The 18,630-nt window shown below is 50.6% G+C and overlaps 1 protein-coding gene across 1 annotated transcript in view; it reads left to right on the forward strand.

Annotated features, from left to right (window-relative positions):
- The first annotated feature begins 3,317 nt into the window (after positions 1–3,317).
- The window catches only part of Nipal3 (NIPA like domain containing 3), a 31,130-nt gene continuing 15,817 nt past the window's right edge, over positions 3,318–18,630 (forward strand). The window contains exons 1-4 of the mRNA XM_032896238.1: positions 3,318–3,646; positions 11,259–11,327; positions 14,427–14,598; positions 16,540–16,599. Of these exons, the coding sequence (XP_032752129.1) occupies positions 3,542–3,646; positions 11,259–11,327; positions 14,427–14,598; positions 16,540–16,599 (406 nt within the window). The 5' untranslated portion in view covers positions 3,318–3,541. The remainder of the gene's footprint in view (positions 3,647–11,258; positions 11,328–14,426; positions 14,599–16,539; positions 16,600–18,630) is intronic.

Genomic DNA, 18,630 nt, shown 5'->3' on the forward strand with positions numbered 1-18,630 from the left:
GCTTCTCCGGAACCTGGGATAGGTGGATCTAGAAGGAACGTCGCGGGTGAGTCACGGTCAAGACTGAGGGAAGGGGGACTTGAATTCAGGCTCGCTGTTTTAGGAAAAGCAACGCATTTTTAACTAACCGCCCCCTATTATAAATACGATCTCGCTGTTGTTGCCAGCCTTGTCAGTTTGGGTCCCGTTGCCTCCGATTTTTTTTTTTCTCTCTTCCATATTTTCAAGGAGGTGGGTACGGGTTTCCCTTAATGAAGGTGATGCTGGGCGTTACCAGATGAGGAAGTGGAAGGCCAGTACTGCCGGCTCCAGCGTGCTGGAAATAGCCGGTGCCGCTGGCAGGTGGATGGAGGGAGTTCTGTGCTTGGTACTGAAACAGAGGTGTGTCTCTCCGAGAATGTCACCCTTCCGTGCTCAAAAGCCCCGGGAAAGGAAAGCTTGGCATGAAACCGACGTTCTCCGGTCAAACTGAATCGTCAGGTGGTGACCAGACCTCCATACACGCACGCGCGCGCGTGTACACACACACACACACACACACACACACACACACACACACCCTTGTTTTCAGTTACAGCCAATTTCATGGCCTCAAGGCTATTATTCTCGCTGGAAAACTTGCTCGGTGGGATTAATGGAGTAATTCATTTAGAAGAGGCCCGGGGATTGGAGTGGAAGCAGGCACTTTGTGAATTCTCTCGGGTCAGTAACCATGAGCTGTGACTGTGATTGTCAACACTGAGTTGGCTGTGTGCCTCTTGGACATATGTCAGCCCTGGAAAAGTGCTTTGGAACCAACAATAAACCATCACCGGGCCAAAGTGTGAGCTTTATAAGGGAATGCAACTTGCAGAGTCCACGGAGGCTTTTGAGTGATAATACATGCCGACTCAAGGAGGATCTTCCTCACTCTGTCTTTGGGTATTCAGAGCTCTGGGGCTTCTCTGGGTATCTGGGGCTTCCCTGCTGTCCTCCCTAGTTGGTCAAGAAGGCCGGTTTGCATTTTCTGACATCCTGTGGGTGGGGCTGGCTGGGTATATCTGTTGGTGGCCATGGGTCCTGAGTAAGGCATTCTTTTTTTAAACCACAGTGTACCCAGGGCTCTGCATATGGTCAGGAGTGGGTATCTATGCAAGTTGCCTTGCCAGGCTTGAGCTAGGTTTCCAGGGACAGCAGGAGACCTGACAGATGCCTTCAACCCAGGGCCCCCTCACCTCCAGACTGGAAGCAGCCCAAGTCTCTCCCAGGTAGAAGGAGCCCTGGAGCACCCTCATATTAACGATGTCAAGACAGAGATACAGAATTGCTTTCACTCCCATGCAATCTAGTCTAAGAGGAATTATGCCTCCCCAGTCTTCCCAGGAAATTACGGTTTCCAGTCAATCCTATGTGCATTGGGTCTCACAGGACAGGTCAAAAACTATGTGGGAGGTTATTCGAAGAGTTACCCAGCGAGGGCTTCTTATAGGACTACTGTCTCAAATGACAGCAGCAGCAACTTAACTATAGGCCCTTCGACAAGGTGCAACCTGGGCCGAGAGATCTCTGTGCCTGCCCTGTACTAAGCTGGCATTTGGCATCTGGGCCAGATGGTCCTGTGACATCAATGCATGCTGTTGCTATTCCTAGGTGTGGAACATGAGGCAGGGGGAACTAGAAACTCTGGGATACGATGCTCTTTGAAACCTGGGCTCTCAACTCTTTCTTGGGTAGATACCTGGGAGATAAGAACAGATGTATGTATGAACTACAGGGTTAAATTGGGGAGTGGGTCTGCCGTGAAGCTTGATGAGTTGAGTTCAATTCCCAGGACCAATATGTAGGACAGAAAGAACTGGCCCCCCCAAAGCTGTCTTCTGATTCCCACACGGGAGCTATGTCATGCATACATATATACGTGCACACACACACAATTTAAAAGCTGAGTGTTAGAAGTTAAGAACTAGGGGTTGGGGATTTAGCTCAGTGGTAGAGCGCTTGCCTAGCAAGCGCAAGGCCCTGGGTTCGGTCCCCAGCTCTGAAAAAAAAAAAAAGAAGAAGAAGTTAAGAACTAAATAAAGTAATACTATCGCGTGCGGCCCTTGCCAGCCGTCTACTGTGTGCACCTCTGCATACCCCATCCCATCAGATCTTTACTGCAGCCCATGGAATAGAAACATGAGTCACATTTTACAGCTCAGGAAACTGGCTCAAAAGCTGGCCAAGGCACGCAAATAGTACAAGGCAGCTTAAAAGCAATCGAAAACGTGTTCAGGAGGCCGGCGGGACATCTCAGCAAGGTGGAGACACCTGCAGGCAGGCCTCAATTCAATCCCTGAAACCCACTGTGGGAGGAGAGGACTGACTCCCACCACGCCCACAAACGGCCCTCAGACACACACATACATGACCATGACTCAATAATAATTTAAAGTAAAATATAGTAAGCAGTTTGTACCGTAGAATATAAAGTCATATGATTTTTGTTTGTGCTTTGGGTGGGGTTATTTTGTTTTGTATGTTGAATTTTGTTGTTGTTGTTGTTGTTTTGAAAGCGTAAGGAGACTGCACGGAACCTTTTAATATGGTGCTAGGATTTCTGCCAAGAGCTCTTGGTGCAGATTTACTCTTCTCTGTTTGTGAGGAAAAGTGTGAGAAACACTGAAAACACCAGTCCGGTTGAGCGAACAGGGTGAGCGTCATCCCTGTTGCTGTTCAAAGCCACACTTTATGGATGAATCACCCAGAGCCAAGCTGGCAGGGGCATCAGGCCTCACCTCCCAGTAGGTGCCCTTCCCCCACAGCAGGGCCTTCCTTCCCAAGTTGAAACTCCCATGACTAGGTGTTTGGTTTGGTTTGGGTGTTCATTGCTGTTACTGTTGGTTTGGTTTGCTCTAAGACAAGAGCTGGTTATGTAGCCCGGGCTATCCTGAGTGCTGGGATTGTAAGCCCATGTTGCCAACCTGATGACCGTTCCCATGGGATCTATTGATTCATTGATTTTTTTTGGAGACCTGGAGAATCGGATGTGGGTGGACTGCTATTTTGCCCTCAGGCCTATGAAGAAATGGGAGTTTAAATCAGGATGTAATAGGAGGGAGGAAGGAGAAGGGTGGGAATGGGATGTCGAAGGGCCAAGAATAGAGCTTTAGGAAGGTCTCTTTATTAAGGGGGTCAGAAGTCTGATAATCATTCTGTCATGGTCTCCTTTTGCGTGGCCAGTCATCCTCCGTGGGAAGAGCATTCTCAGGCAGCAAAGTTGGGTGCCGTGTCTCATGCACATGCATTTTTTATGTCTCCACCACCCAGAGCTTGGCCGGAGTCAGAAGACACACCCTCCCCTGTCTGCTCAGGAGAGACACACGAGCTGCTTCCTGAGGAGAGGAGAGGAGACGGCTATAAATCAACCAAAAGAGACCAGAGAACTCATCTGGCTGAGGAAGGGAACGAGGTGGCTGTTGGAAGGAGGTGAACACCAGGAGACATGGCTTCCAGTTCACACCCTGCCTAGCAGCAGCTCCCCCTCCCAGCCTGGCCCGACAGGATGTCCCGCTAGACAGCCATGGACGGAGCCCACAGCGCAGGCCTGCAGCTGCAGCCACTCTCACCCACCAGCGGAGCCACCTCCCCGAGCCTGAGCAGCGGCGAGGGCTCCTTCTCCTACAAGGCAAGCACCTCACTTTCCTTTGGGAATTTTATGGTTTTCTAACAAAAGGGACCCAAGAGTCGAATGGCCTCCCCGGTGTGCCCAGGGTCTGCAAGCCCATCGCTAGAAGGTCCTCCGCGGACACGTTGCAAACTGGAAACACGAGAAAAGAAATGCTCTTTCCAAAAGATAAAAGTAGGGCTGGGGAGACAGCTCAGTCAGTGATGTGTTCTACAGGACAAGGGTGAGGACCCAGGTTTGGATCCACAGCACCTACATAAAGGCCAAGCAGTTCTGGCAGACTGCCTATAGTTCCAGCAAATGAGAGGCAGACGCAGGGCAATCCCTGTAGCAAGCTGGCGAGCTAGACTGGCCAGATCGGTCAGCTCTGAATTCAAGCAAAAGAAAAAAAAATAATCCTGTTTCCATAAATAAGATGGAGAACTCCCGAGGTTGACCTCTGACCTCCACATACACACTAGTACACACACACACACACACACACACACACACACACACACACACACTGAAATAACATTAACCAAATAAAATACAAATGTTTACAAAGCAGAGAAGTAGACACATCTTAAATGTGGGGCTATAAAGGAGGAAGAAGGACTTTTCTAGTGAGGAGACATGGGTTTGTTTTGTTTTGTTTTTTAAAGATGTTTTATTTTACGTGTTTGTCTGTCTGTGCACCATTCTGAAGGGGGTCAGAAGATGTTTCTTCCGGATCTGGAGTTACAGACGGTTGGGAGCCAGCAGTGTGGATGCTGGGAGCTGAACTCAGGTCCTCTGTAAGGGCGGCGTGTACTCTTAACCACTGAGCCATCTCTCCAGTCTAGGTTTGAGTTTTAGTTGAAGAGCTTCTCTGTTCCTGTCTCCATCTGCCGTGTCTTTTTTTTTTTTTTTTTTTTTTTTTTTTTTGGTAATCTTTTTAAGATTCGGTGCCACATTGTTTGGAAGGTTTTGGAACTTGGTTAGTTGTTTTGGTTCCCCTTCCTGGTGGACTACGCCCCCATGGCCCTGACGGTGGATTACTTCCCCCAAAGCGCACTTCCAGTCGCTTCCAGAATGGCTGACTGCCAAGCCACCTGTTGAGTTTCCCTGCGGGAATTTGCATAGTGGATTCCCTGTTGTTAGGCACTTGGGTTGTTTCGAATATGGAATGACGTGAACTGTGAACGTGACCGAGTGCTAGACCTGGTACTCATCTCTGATTATTTCCTTGGGTGTGTTTTAGATTGTTCCCTGTGAATAGGTAAAAGGTTTTACTGTCAAATGTTGGTGTTCCTAATGAAGGATATAGAGCCTGGAACCCGTTTTAAAGCTTGGTTTTTTTGTTTTTTCGTTTGTTTGTTTGTTTTTTCTGAACTAGTTAATTTCTCAGTTTCAGTTCCTTTCCCCTGTGTTAAGGGCGAAGTTCATAATTCCAGGTTGCATCCCATTACAGCAGGGAAGTAACAGTGGCAAGAACTTGGGGGAACTGGTTATATGGCATCTGAATCAAGATCAGAAAACAAAGAGTGTTCAAGGGTTAGTGCTCAGCCAGCTTGCTCTCTCCATTCATACGATCCAGAGTCCCCTGCCTAGGGAATGGTGTCACCCACAGTGGGCGGCTCTTCTTGCATCAAGTAACATAAAGACAGTCTCCACAGACAAGCCTGCCAGCCAACCTGATCTAGACAATCCTTCATTGAGGTTTCTTCCCTGGCTGTGCTGAGCTGACAGTTAATAAGAACTATCCCAGGGACTGGAAAGATAGCTCAGTGGTTAAGAGTGCTTCCTGCTCTTACAGAGGACTCAAGTTCCGTTCTTAGGACCCACAGGGCAGATCCAGGGGATCCAACTCCTGCCCTGACCGTCCTCAGGCACTGCATACATGTGGTGCACAGACATAGACTCGTGCACACATATACACATAAAGTTAAATGATAAAAATTCTAAGGTTAGCCCTCACAATCGAGACTGATGGCACCGTGGGCTGAAAGAGATTTAGAGATCATCCGGTCTAACACCCAGGCTTTATGGGTTGGGGAAATGGGCCCACATGCCAGGAAGTCACAAACTTGAGATCATGTGGCACACTGACAGGAAAAACTGTGACTATCATTAGCTCAAATGATGATAATAACGACGTAACACGTGTTGAGCTTCCGTTCTGCCCCCTGCCGTGCTGGGTCCTTCTCGTGTTTTCTTCCAGACCGTCTTCTCAGCAGCACTAAAAGCATACACCTTTTTCCTCATCTATAAAGTGGGGTACAGTAATGCCTGCCTCCTGGCAGTTAGGATCAGCGGGTGCCTGCTAACAGCCTCTCCATCCCCGCTTTGGGGACAAGGAAACCGAGGCATGAGGTTAAATGGTACCGCCTCACTGGCATCATGGGTTCCCAGCCAGTGTCCTCTCTGCTTCAACAGACTCCCGAGGGCCCTGTCACCCTATAGGCCAAGCGAGGCAGAGAGGCACAAGGAGAGTGAAAGGACTGTATTCGTGTTAATCCCATCCCACGAGGGACGCTGATACACATGTATGGGCATCTCGGATGTCCGCCTGGAGCTGGGCTCACTGGGGACAGTGAGGACTGGCTGTCACTTTCCTTGCTGGTTCCATTCCTATGCAGAGCTGGTCTATCTCAAAGCTAAGGAGGCTTTGCCTGCTCGTTAATCTTCTTTCCACAGAAGCCTGTCATGTCCACCTCCCCTCATGGCCATTGTGGCCTTCTTGGAGGGAGGGTGGGTGATGGGCAGGACGTCTACATGAAGATCAGCAGATCTGCTGAGTTTCATCGTCACGGTTGATCTTAGACGAGTCAGGCCCTCTCTTTCAGTGCCTCCGTTCCTGTCTCTGTCCCTTGAAGGGGTCGAGTTCGTGATGGTCCCCAGCCCTGGCTGACAACCAGACATATCTTGAGCTCTGTCTCAGCCTGGAGCACAGCTCTCTGCCTGCAGCCTCCCTCCCTTGCTCTCCTTTTGCAAATCCTGGTCCAGCAGACCTAGGCTAGGATCCTGGAGGGTATGGTTTACGAAACAGCATCTGCTGGGTCAGACTGTCAACCAGGGCAGCTCTGCAGATGAAAGAGAGGCATCTTCCCTGGGATCCAGGTGATAAATGTAGAAGATAGGTCTCCATATTGACCTGTCATTAAGAGAAAAAGTGTAGAATACATCTTCAACCCCAGGACTTGGGAGGCTGAGGCAGATGGATTTCTGCAAGTTCCAGGCCAGCCTGGTCTACATAGTGAGACTCAACCGATATCCATAGATATATGTACATATGTCTATGGATATATATATATATATATATATATATGTCTATGGATGTGTGTGTGTGTGTGTGTGTGTGTGTGTGTGTGTGTGTGTGTGTGTAGGAAAGGGGGGAGGGAGGGAGGGAGGGAGGGGGGGGGGGGGAGAGAGGAGTGGGGAGAGAGAGATGGCAGAGCAGAGTTCCGAGACCTCAGACTTTGAACTCAGACAGCTGGCTTCAAGTCCTAGCTCTGGTATATCTTGAATTCAAACCTGGGAAATTCACAGACTCTCCCTGCAGGTGAGGCCAGCATCCACCCTGTAGGGTAATTAGGATGGTGGGGATGCCCAGAATGAGGAACCCCAAGCCACATGAGTCATCGTTTTTGCCTGGGAAACCCTCGCATCTACCCAGCTCCCTTATCGCCTGTTCCAACACTTCCCATCGGGGAAATATAGATCCTTTACCCATACTCAATTAACAGTCAACGCCTCACGCCTCCTAGTGCATGCTGAGTGTTGACTGTGGAGCAGGGACTGTACTAACTCTCTCAAAGGGCCAGGGTGTGTTTATAACATCATTTCGCTTATAAGGAAGCTAGCACAGAGAAGCCCATGAACTTGCCTGAGGCGACACAGTCAATATAGTCACAGAACCAGAACTGGAATCATCTACTCGCTGCCAGGGTCCAGGGTCCCATTTTGTGCTGCTTGTATTGTGCCAGGCAGTCTGCTAGGCTCCTGTTCCTGCCATGGGTGATGGGTGTGGGCAGGGCCGTCACAAGGTAGGGAATGCCTCACCTGTGAAAGACAGTGTCCGGGAGGTGGCCTGAAGCCACGATGCAGGCAGAACATGGTCGGCCACCCAGGGCCAGCCAGGCTCTTACCTGTTTACAGCTCGTTGGAGGGAGGGTGGGGGATGGGCAGAGCATCTACCTGAAGATCCTCAGACCAACTCAGCTTCATCATCACGGTTGATCTTAGACGAGTCAGGCCCTCTCTTTCAGTGCCTCAGTTTCTGTCTCTGTCCCTTGAAGGGGTCGAGTTCATGATGGTGCCCAGTCCTGGCTGACAACCAGACATATCTGGGAGCTCTGTCTCAGCCTGGAGCACAGCCCAAAGCATTGTGGGAGGTCAGTTTAACCATCGTCTGTGATGATGGTGGTATTTAAGCAGGTGCTGGTGGGACCAGACCTGAGGGGGACCTTGGCAATGGCATGTGACACTCACTTGGATGTCACACACTGGGATGGCCTCTAGCCTGCTCCTTCCCGGAAACACTTCGTTTTTCTTCAGAGTTGTAGGGGCTAAAAAAAATAATCCGTTTTGGCTTAGAAAATATCAGCTTCGGGTTGGGGATTTAGCTCAGTGGTAGAGCGCTTGCCTAGGAAGCGCAAGGCCCTGGGTTCGGTCCCCAGCTCCGGAAAAAAAAAAAAAGAAAGAAAAAGAAAATATCAGCTTCAGAAGGACGCCGGGAGCCAGTGCTAGTAAGGACGATGGTGACAGTGAGGCAGAGACTCACTGGCTTGGTGGCCTACTCAAGAGTGCAGGCAGAAGGACCCAGAATTCAAGGACATCCCCGGCTACATAATGAGTTTGAGGCTAGGCTGGGCTACAGGAGACGTCTTTGAAACATTTTTTTTTTTTTAAATAAAAAGACGTGAAGACAAATTATAGCAATCCATCTCTCCACTGTCTCTCCAACACTGAGGTTTCCGGGAGCTCGAAGCTGTGACAAGAAGCAGTATAAAATCCTGCCGCCTCTGCCCAGTGGTGCCCTTCCAAGTTTCACTCCGAGGACACTCTGGCCTAGAGGCCTCCCTGAATAAATGACCGGGACTCCTGGCTTACTTCAGGCTCTGAGGCTGGAAGAGGAACTTCAGGCCGGATCCTTCTTGGCTCTTAATGTCTCCTGCCAAGCCCTGAGGGCAGCTGGTGGATATGTGTTCAAACCGTATAACCCCTGGGTGGTGGCAGCTGTCCATGATTTTAAACGTTCATAAAACTAGACCACGCACCACTTCACAAAGGTTCGGGGGCATAATTAGCGCTGATGAGGCCCTCGGAGACACTCAGATCTGAGGGCGTGAGTGGTGCCTGCTGTTATTCACTGTGTCCGTCTGGAACCGGCTATTAAAAGCTACGATTGATGTGCTGCGTAAATGGCTTTGCAGAGCAAACCCAGTGGCCTGTCAGCACGTCAGCACGGAGGAGTGCTTACACAGTGCCCCACCCCTGCCCCAGGTCACTTCTTACCTTCTGAACAAACTCCTCAGAGAACACCCGGACCATGTGGGGCGAGCGTTGTCATCAGGAGGCCAGAAGTCACACCTCCATTCAGACCCTCTGTCTGGACTTAGTCTTCCGTGAGCTTCCAGCTCTGGTACTGACAAATTCAGTGGAACACCACCCCTTAGAGCTGTTTGGGGACGTTTGCTGTTTGGTTAGTTTAGGGGTTTTGGTTTGGTTTGGTGTTTTTGGTTTTTTTTTTTTTTTGGTTTTTTTTTTGTTGTTGTTGTGTATGTACACATGCATGTGCATGGGAGTGGGCGTGGGCGTGTGTGTGTGGGGTATGTCTGTCTGTCTATCTCTCTATATATGTGCACCATGTGTGTTCAAGAGTCCTCAGAGAGGTGTTGGATCCCTGGAACCTGAGTCTTCTACAAGAGCCCTAAGAACCACTGAGCCACCTCTCCAGCCCCAAAGGTTTTGATTTTTCTTTTTAGGATAAGGTCTTGCCATGTAGCCGAAGCCGGTCTTAAACTCCCTGTGTAACCAAGGAGGGCATGGCTCACTTCCCCAGTGCTGAGATCACAGGTGTGTCCCCCACCGTCCCCAGCTCTCCTTGGGTTGTCCACGACGCAAAGGGCGTGAATGCAGAAACCCTGCTGTCACGCGTGAGCACTCTGGGAATGAGCCTTGCCTCACGGAACCCCTAACTGTGAGGTGTTCTGGTGCATACGCTGGTTCTGGTTCGTCCCTGTGAGTTCCCTGGTTTTCCCCATCAGAACCTTCTCTTCAGCCCTCCCTGAAGCGGTGTCGGCTTGTCTGTGTGGCAGGACATCCCCTGCTTAGCTCTTAACCTCCACTTGGCGTAAAACAGGGCCCTCTCAGCAGCCCTGTTGTTTCAGTCAGCGAGGCATCAAAGGGTGACGTCGTCTCACTGCGCAAGTAATAGTGGTTCAGTTACGAGTTGAACCACATGGAACTACCATGTTTGCTGGGTCAAAATAGTCAGATAGGAGGACTGGGAAGAGGGCTCAGCAGTTAAGAATGGTTGTTAGTCTTGCAGAGAACCGTCTATAACTCTAGTTCTTGGGGATCTGGTGCCCGCCCTACCCCCACCCCAGCCTACGCAAGCACTAGGCATGCACGCGGTGTGCATACATGCATTCACGTAAAACATTCATGTACATAAACATAGATAAAAATTTAAAATGGTTGTCTGGGGCTAAGACTGTAGCTTGGGTTGCCAGAGTACCCGCTGACCTTTTCAAAATGATGTGACCTTTTCTCACCGTGCTTGAGACAGAAATACGTTCACATACACTGGGCACTTAAGTGCTGTTGGGGGGAGGGCAGAAGCCTCACGTCTCCTGGAGCTAGGGCAAAAGGCAGTAGTGAGCTGCCTCACATGGGTGCTGGAAAGTGAACTCAGGTCCCCCTGGAGAACAATATGCACGCTTAACTGCGAAACTCTCTTCTCCAGACCCATGGCTTTGTTTTCTGAGGTAAGCTCGCAGGATGACCTTGAACTCCTGATCCTCTGCTTCCTAAGTGCTGGGGTCACAGCTGTGGCCATCATACCTGCTCTCATCGTCACCCTTGTCCCCTGTGTCTCCTAATCATTCCATAATAAATATATGTTGGCTGATTTTTTTAATTAAAAAAAAATACCATGCAGAGGAACCTGTATCTTATCGATAGAGTGATGTGAGTGAGTTTTTTGGTAACGAAATGACTGAAGACTCCCCAGGAAGCTGGCTAGTTGAGAGGCTCTTGCTGAACCATCAGAGGATAAGGCTCCCCTGGCAAGGCGGTGATGGCAGAAACCCCAGCCCGAGTTTCCCTCATTCCCACATATCGCCTTTCTGTACAAGATGGTGGCTGATCAGTGGATCTCAGGGGCCAGCAGAGTAGGTTTAGGCCTGCTCCGGTCGCCAAGGCAAGAACAACTAAAGATGGCAGCCAACTCAGGCCAGGGCCCTGCGAATCTGTAAGGCAGCTGGATGACGTCTGGGTGGCAACGTTCCAGGTTCAGGGAGAGGAGGAGATGGGGGTGTGGGCCTTGCCCAGTTGTGTTTGGGGATAGACTGTTGGATATCACATATGTCCCGGGACCCCTTGGCTTAAGTGCCACTCACGTCTGTTCTGTGACCTCTCCTTCCAGGAAAACTTGATCGGTGCACTCTTGGCCATTTTCGGGCACCTTGTGGTCAGCATCGCCCTTAACCTGCAGGTAAGTCTCAGATGCCAGCCAGGGCTGGCCCAGGCAGAGGAGCAGCAGGTGAGCCAGGCCTGCTGTCTGCTCGCTGCGGGGCCCTGTCTACTCCCTGAATCTCTCCTCAGTCTCTGTCTACTCCCCCTCCCCGCCAGGCTCCCATAGGTCAGAACCTCCCGTGTTCCTTATGCATACGCACGTGTGTATATGTATGTGTGTGTGCACATATGCATGCAGGTGTACACACCTGCACATGGAAGCCACAGATCAATGGTGGGCACCTTTCTCAATTGCTCGCCCCCTTATCTCTTTTGTAAGGTTGATGTTACTCTGAGTTATATGTGTCAGAGTGCGGGTGTGTGCTCACGAGCACAGGCGCACACAGAAGCATCCAGTCACCCTGGAGCTGGAGTTATGTGCAGTACCTGATGTGTATGGTGAGACCCGAACTTGGGTCCTCTGGCAGAGTGGCACTAACCCTTAGCCGCTCAGTCGTCTCTCCGGCCCCACCTAATTTTCCTGAGACAAGGTCTCTCCCTGAACCTGGAGCTCAGTGATAGCAAGAAGCCCTTTCTGTCTCTGTCTCCCTAGTGTGGCGTTGATTACAAGCACCGACTGCCATGCCTGGCTTTCCACATGGATGGTGGGGATCCAAGCTCAGGTCACATGCTTGCACAGCAGAAACTCCACTAATAATGTCCTCTCCCCTGCCCGGCCCCATCTCTCAAGCTGTTGTAGGCTTGGGATTTTCTACCTACGTCCAGTTCCCAAAAATAACAGCTCCGAGACTTAATTATTTATGAATAGATACCTGGCCTATAAGCTTTGGCTCGTTCCCCAACTAGCTCAAAACTTATGTAACCGTTTATTCTATTCTATGTCTGCCACGTGGCTGGTTACCTCCCCTTGTTTCATATGTCCAACTTCCTCAGGGTCCCCGTGGCGAATCCTTCCGCTCTTGACTCTTTCCCAGAATCCTCTCCCCCTCTCTGCCGGATGTCCCACCTTCTATTTCCTGCCTCAGCTAATAGGCCATCAGCTTTTTATTGGCAGGTGATGCATCCACACAGTACATAAGAGATTCTTGCTATAAGCTGTAAAGTGGTATCCTGATGACAGACCCTGGTCTTGTCTCACACTGCCCTAAGCTTCCTGCTTCGGGGACCGTCATGGTTGTCCATGCTTCCGGTCTCGGGAAGGGAGGCTGCAGCAGTCACTGTAGAGCCCCCACAGCACCCAGCCTGAGAGTGACCGCAGCTATGCTGTGAAGCCAGCTGACAGCTTAAAGTGCTTCCCCTGAGATCCAGGGAACCGACATAACCTGTATCCCAGGAGACAGGAGTGTCCCCCATGCTGATGGACACTTTGGTAGGTGGCAACAGGAGTCAATGGGTAAATGTCCTCCGTTAGATTTCTCAGAGGTTCTCCGGGGCCCTAGGCCCTAGGAATCTTAAAGACTAAAATCAACACAGCCCTCATTTGTTAGCCTGTCTGCCTGTCTCCCCTCCCGCTCCCTCACTTATAGCTTCTGGAATCATCTCCCACCCATACTTCCCAGGCCTCAGGGGCTGCTTCTGGGAAGCTGAGTCATAGACCTGGCACTGCTCACCCTGAGAAATCCCACAATGCACCAAGGCTCCCCTGCTTCTAAGAGCCATGAGCTGCAGACTTCCGGGTCAGGCATAGGGCTGTTGAGTTCCTCAGCAGCACGCTGTGAAAACAGCCTGTGTTTCAGCCACGTGGCTTCTGAGCTGCTGGTTTATTTCTTCTCCCCAGATCAGTCTCCCCCTGAACATCCCTGTGTTCTCCTGTAGCCGGTACCCCCCAAGTCCTTCTTTCTATCTTCAATTACAGTCTCAGTTTCTGTGTCCCAAGTTCATATCCCCAGAAGAGAAGAACATTAGTTCATGCTGGAGCCTTTTATCTACTCTAGGAGGCAGTACCTCGGTTATCCACAAACCCACCAATCGAGAGCTGCCATCCCTCTGCAGGAGGGCGTGGCTCACCGAGCATCCACAAGCAGGGATTCCTGGGGACGGCAGCCAGGAGGAGGTCAACCCAAGGGCACAGCCAAAGCGGGGACCCTAGGCCTAGACTGCAGTTCACCTGTGGAGTGCCTTAGGGATTCTTGTTTCTAAACCAGGCACAGTGACCCATGCCTGTAATCCCAGTCACTCAAGAGGCATGGGTGTGTAGACTGCAATTTCTTCTCTCATTTTTAGATTTCTTTACGTTATTTTTGTACCTGTGAGTGTTTGTCTGTCTTAATGTCTGTGTACCTCATGTATGCCTGGTGCCTGTAGAAGTCAGGAGAGGGAACGACAACTCCTGGAACTAGAGTCACGGGTGGTTAGAAGCCACCACATGGGTGCTGGGAGCTAAACACAGGTTCTCCGTAAAAGCCACATGTGCGATCTGGACCTGAGGGTTGAAATTTCAAGGTCTTCCTGGGCTCCACGAGACAAGATTGAGAGGGGGAGGGGCTGGAGAGATAGTTTACTGGTAGAGTCCTTGCTTTGCAAGCATGAGGACCTAAATCCGATCCCTAGAGTCGATGTAAAAACAACCCCTTATGTAGCACACATTTGTAATCCACAGACAAGTGGATGGCTGGAACTCACTGGCAAGCCAGCGGAGCCTACTTGTTACAACCAGACCACTGAGTCACTCTGTCTCCAAAACCACCATGAAAGATTATGTTCTCTGCCCCTACACTCAGACACACACACACACACATGCACACACGCACACGCACATGTGTACGCACACCCACATACCTATGAACATGCACCCCTACACACATATGCATTTGCATCCACATGCACACGCCTTTAATGACTATGGGAGGCACAGGTGGGTCTCACACACACACAAACTCTTGAAATTCTCCTTGAACTCAAGGTCCTCTTCACTGAAGGAGGGGCAGGTCGTGACTATGCACTCACACACACACAAAGAAATCTCTCTCCGTTTCAAGGTCCTGCCCACACATCCCCAAACCCCACTCAGACCCACACACATGGTTTTTAAAGGCAGAGTGTCAGCTTGGGTCCCTTCACCCGAGCCTTTCATTCCCTAGAAACCTCTGGTAAACCGCATTCCTTCTTGGACTTGCAGAAATACTGCCACATCCGCCTGGCAGGCTCCAAGGACCCCCGCGCCTACTTCAAGACCAAGACATGGTGGCTGGGGCTGCTCCTGCTGCTGCTGGGGGAACTGGGCGTGTTCGCCTCCTACGCCTTCGCTCCACTGTCACTCATCGTGCCCCTCAGTGCCGTCTCCGTGATAGGTAAGCCCCAACCTTCTCGTCACCCAGAACCCACGATCCGGGTGGCCCAAGCGTTACCTCGAATGAGGCTTAGAGCACTCACATAAAAAAAATAAAAATAAAAAATAAATCACTCGGGGCCAACCATTGCTGCACATGCCTTTAATCCCAACACTTGGGAGGCAGAGACAGGTGGGTCTCTGTGAGTTCGAGACCAGCCTGGCTCTCTCCTGCTCACAGGAAAGCAGAGACTCTTGATGTTTTAATTCTCCTTGAACTCAAAGGTCCTCTTCACTGAAGGGAGGGGCAGTGTACGACACATGTCCTGGGCTCAGGGAAGACATTGTTAATCAGTCGCAATTCTCCCTCCAGCCAGCCTAGGTGGGACCTCAGAACTAGCTGTGCTAGCCCACAGCTGCTCCACAGGAAATCACTACCAATTATAAGAAATTGGCAAAGTGGGGAACTCGATTGGATCTCCCAATTGCTAAGAAGAGCCTCCCTTTGTTGAGCAGGGCTGGTAACCCGACAGTCTACACAAGCAGAACTGAGTTCTTCCCACCTAGTATCTTCTTTTAAGTGCTGAGGATGAATCCCAGGCCCTTGTGCATGCTGGGTAATTGCTTTGCCCTTAGCTACTAGGCTGGACCAGTATTTTCTCTTTCTCTAAGGTGGTTTGAATGTCTCTAGTTAAGGCAAGTCCTTTGGCCATCCCCACCCTCCTCTGTGGTCCTCTGGATTATTTCCTGCATTCAGGCCCCCACGCAGCCCCATTGATAGAGTTACATCCTTGTCTGTGTTCTGCCCACTGCTGGGGTCTCCGAAGACCCCTGGGACCTACACTCACAGTGAGGCATAAGAACTTAGATGCCAGGGATGATGGCCTGGTTGGTACCAGGCCCTGGTTCTGAACCCTGTTACCATGATAAATTAATTAAGTAGGATGAATTGTGCCAAGATTGGGGGCAGCGGTCAGCCATTGGATTTCAAGGGGTTCTTTGGGCCACAGAGGCCACCCAGTGAGAAATAAATTAACACAGTAACATCTCACCCACTGGCTACCCATGAGTTTTCTGTCACTGTTCAGTAACGAGTCATTTCATTGTGAGCATTTACTGTGTGATAAATGATTTACATATAGAATCTTATTGTCCTGTAACTCAGAGTAGTAGTAGTTTTCAGTGGGGTTTGAGGACCGACTCTGGGGTGGGAAGAGAATCGGAGAGGACGATGTCAATGGGCGTGGTCACTGAGACCGGAGAGAAGGGCCCCTCTCTCAGAGTTTGCTGAGCTGAATGGTGTAGGTATATCTGCTTAGCCATGGCCTCACCTGTGGCCACCTGAGTGTACATGACAGAATCTGATGCAGCCGGTCCCAGACCACCTCCTCATAGAAGACTGACACTCAGGAGGTGACTTCCCCAGGGTCACCCAGCCAGGAGAGGCAGAGCTGGGCCAGTAATGGAGACATTCACAGTGGCTGCCAGGCCTGCCCAGTAGGATGATGCAGGAGCTTAAGCTGTGACCCTGCAGTAGTCAGGGAGGGACAAGCATCATGGGAGAGAGAGGATGCGGTGGAAGAAGAAAAACTCCGGCTCCCACAGTCCTGAGTTCAAGTCTTGCCCTCTCACATCAGCTTCACCCCTTTTGCCTCAGTATCCCCATTTATCAAATAAGACTAACAGTAGTACTCGCCTCTCAGGGTAAGCATGCCAAGAGTCACACCTGTAAGTTACGCCCTGCACAGTGGACGCTCTCCACCCAGGGCCCCGGTTTATGAGCACTCCCACAGAAGGTTCTGGAAGGTCCCCTCTTCCAGACGGAGTGGCTGAGGCTGAAGGGGAGCAAGCTCCCAAGATCTCAGGAATATGCAGAACATGTGCAAGTGGGAGAGTGTGGGTGAGAGGCGCCCTCTGCCTGGCAACAGCCTCACTCCTCTTCTCTGTGCTTGGCTTTTTCCAGCAAGCGCCATCATCGGAATCATATTCATCAAGGAAAAATGGAAACCTAAGGACTTTGTGAGTAAGTCTCTGATGGAGCCCCTACCCTCCACCTGTTCCACCCCTCCATCCCCACCCCAGCTCATGGAGCAATGCTCCGCACCCACTTCCCTCTGGGTTCCATGCTCCCGGGATGCTACGTTAAAGAACCCACGCCCACCCACACATCAGAATTGTCAGTGGACCAGTAGAAAATTATCCTTCCTTCATTTCCTGCAGTCAATACTGCTAGGGCCTTTGTTGTTGGAGACTTAGGAAAACCCAGTGACAGGCACACACACCCCCTCCCTGATGGAGTTTTTTTGTTGTTGTTGTTGTTGTTGTTGTTGTTGTTTTGCTTTAAATTTTTTTTTTCTTTTTTTTTTTTTTTCAGAGCTGGGGACCGAACCCAGGGCCTTGCGCTTGCTAGGCAAGCGCTCTACCACTGAGCTAAATCCCCAATCCCCATGTTTCATTTCTTTATAGATAATTCTGAGCAATTGAGAACCATGGACCCCATAGATCAAGGGGGGCTTAGTGTTGTTAATCGAGGGCCCCCACGGGACACCAGTCACACTGTGTCCTAGGTGTGACAATAGGGCCGTGGAGTCTTGCTCTCAGGAGACTGTAGTCTAATGTGAGTACAGTGTGTTAGCCCACAGCTGGTCAGGTCTAACCTAGACCTTCCCATTGGAGTATGACAGGGAAGAGGCACAGGACTCAACCCTCCGCTCTGTCCTGGGTCCCATTGATAGCTCCCAGCCGGCCTCGGGACAGACTAACAACAGCCCCAAGGCTCTTCCTAGGTTAAGTAGCGGGTTGGAAAGGGACAAAGTCATTCTTAAATTTACCCTTTGGACTTTGAAGTTTGCTTTGGGAGTTTCATTTCCTTCTTAGCTTGCCCATGAAGGGATTCTAGGTTGGCGCTTCCCGGTAAAACACACGCAAGAGCCGCCCTGCAGGGGCTGCGGGTATGGCTGAGCGGGAGAACTTACCCTGTACTCAAGGTTCTGGGTTCCACTCCCAGTACTGAAACCCCAAAAAGTGAACATAGTTTCACACACACACACATACACACACACACACACACACACACACACACACACACACACACACACACACACACCCAGCATGACTACAAAACATTGAGTAACCAAGAATACAAACAGAGCCTTACACCAGGGTTCTCAGCACAGTAGCAAACTTACAGTTATGAAGTAGCGATGAAATAATTCTATGGCCGGAGGCCACCCTCACCACGAGGAACTGTATTAAAGGGTGGCAGCATTAGGAAGTTTGGGAACCACTGCCTCACAGGACACTGATGTGAGGTTACCAAAGGCCCTTTGGAAAGCCATGCCACAGTAACCACCAAACCAAACATCACCTACCTGGCAGTCCGGGTTCCAGTGCATGTCTTATACTCAGTAGAACCGCACACAGACATAAGCATCCACGGTAGCATAGCCAACCAAGGCCACAACCCAAGGCTGCAGACAGTGTCCAGCAGTAATACAGTGGACACTTGGGTCACTGTCACATGGGCCACTGCTACGTGGGTAAGAGTGAATGGGCCCAGATGGCACAGGACACAGCCGGACCTCACAAACACCTGCTGAGTGACCCACAGAGAGCCCACAGGTCCAAGTCTACAAAAAGCCAAAGCAGTGGACACCCTCAGCGCTGCTCAAAGTGGGGCCATGCTACCCTGTTGTGGGCTGTGGGAATTGGGGCACTCCTGAGGCCTCCTTTCCTGAGTTGGGTGCTGGGGACATGGGGGTGGTGCCTCTGCTCACTTTGAGAATCCTGCTAGCACTTCCTGGGTGCAGGCACACAGTTTTGTTAAGTTTTGTTTTTGTTTTGGGTTTGTTTGGTTGGTTGGTTTTCCAAGACAGGGTTTCTCTATGTAGCCCTGACTATCTTGGAACTCACTCTGTAGATAAGGCTGGCCTCAAACTCAGAAACCCTCCTTCCTCTGCCTCCCAAGTGCAGGGATTAAAGGCGTGTGCCACCACAGCTGGTTTTAAGATTTTTAGAACAGCATTTTAGGGAATGGATGTGCGCAAAGTTCATG

This window comes from Rattus rattus, chromosome 1, assembly GCF_011064425.1.
Source record: "Rattus rattus isolate New Zealand chromosome 1, Rrattus_CSIRO_v1, whole genome shotgun sequence".
In the NCBI taxonomy this organism is placed as follows: Eukaryota; Metazoa; Chordata; class Mammalia; order Rodentia; family Muridae; genus Rattus; species Rattus rattus.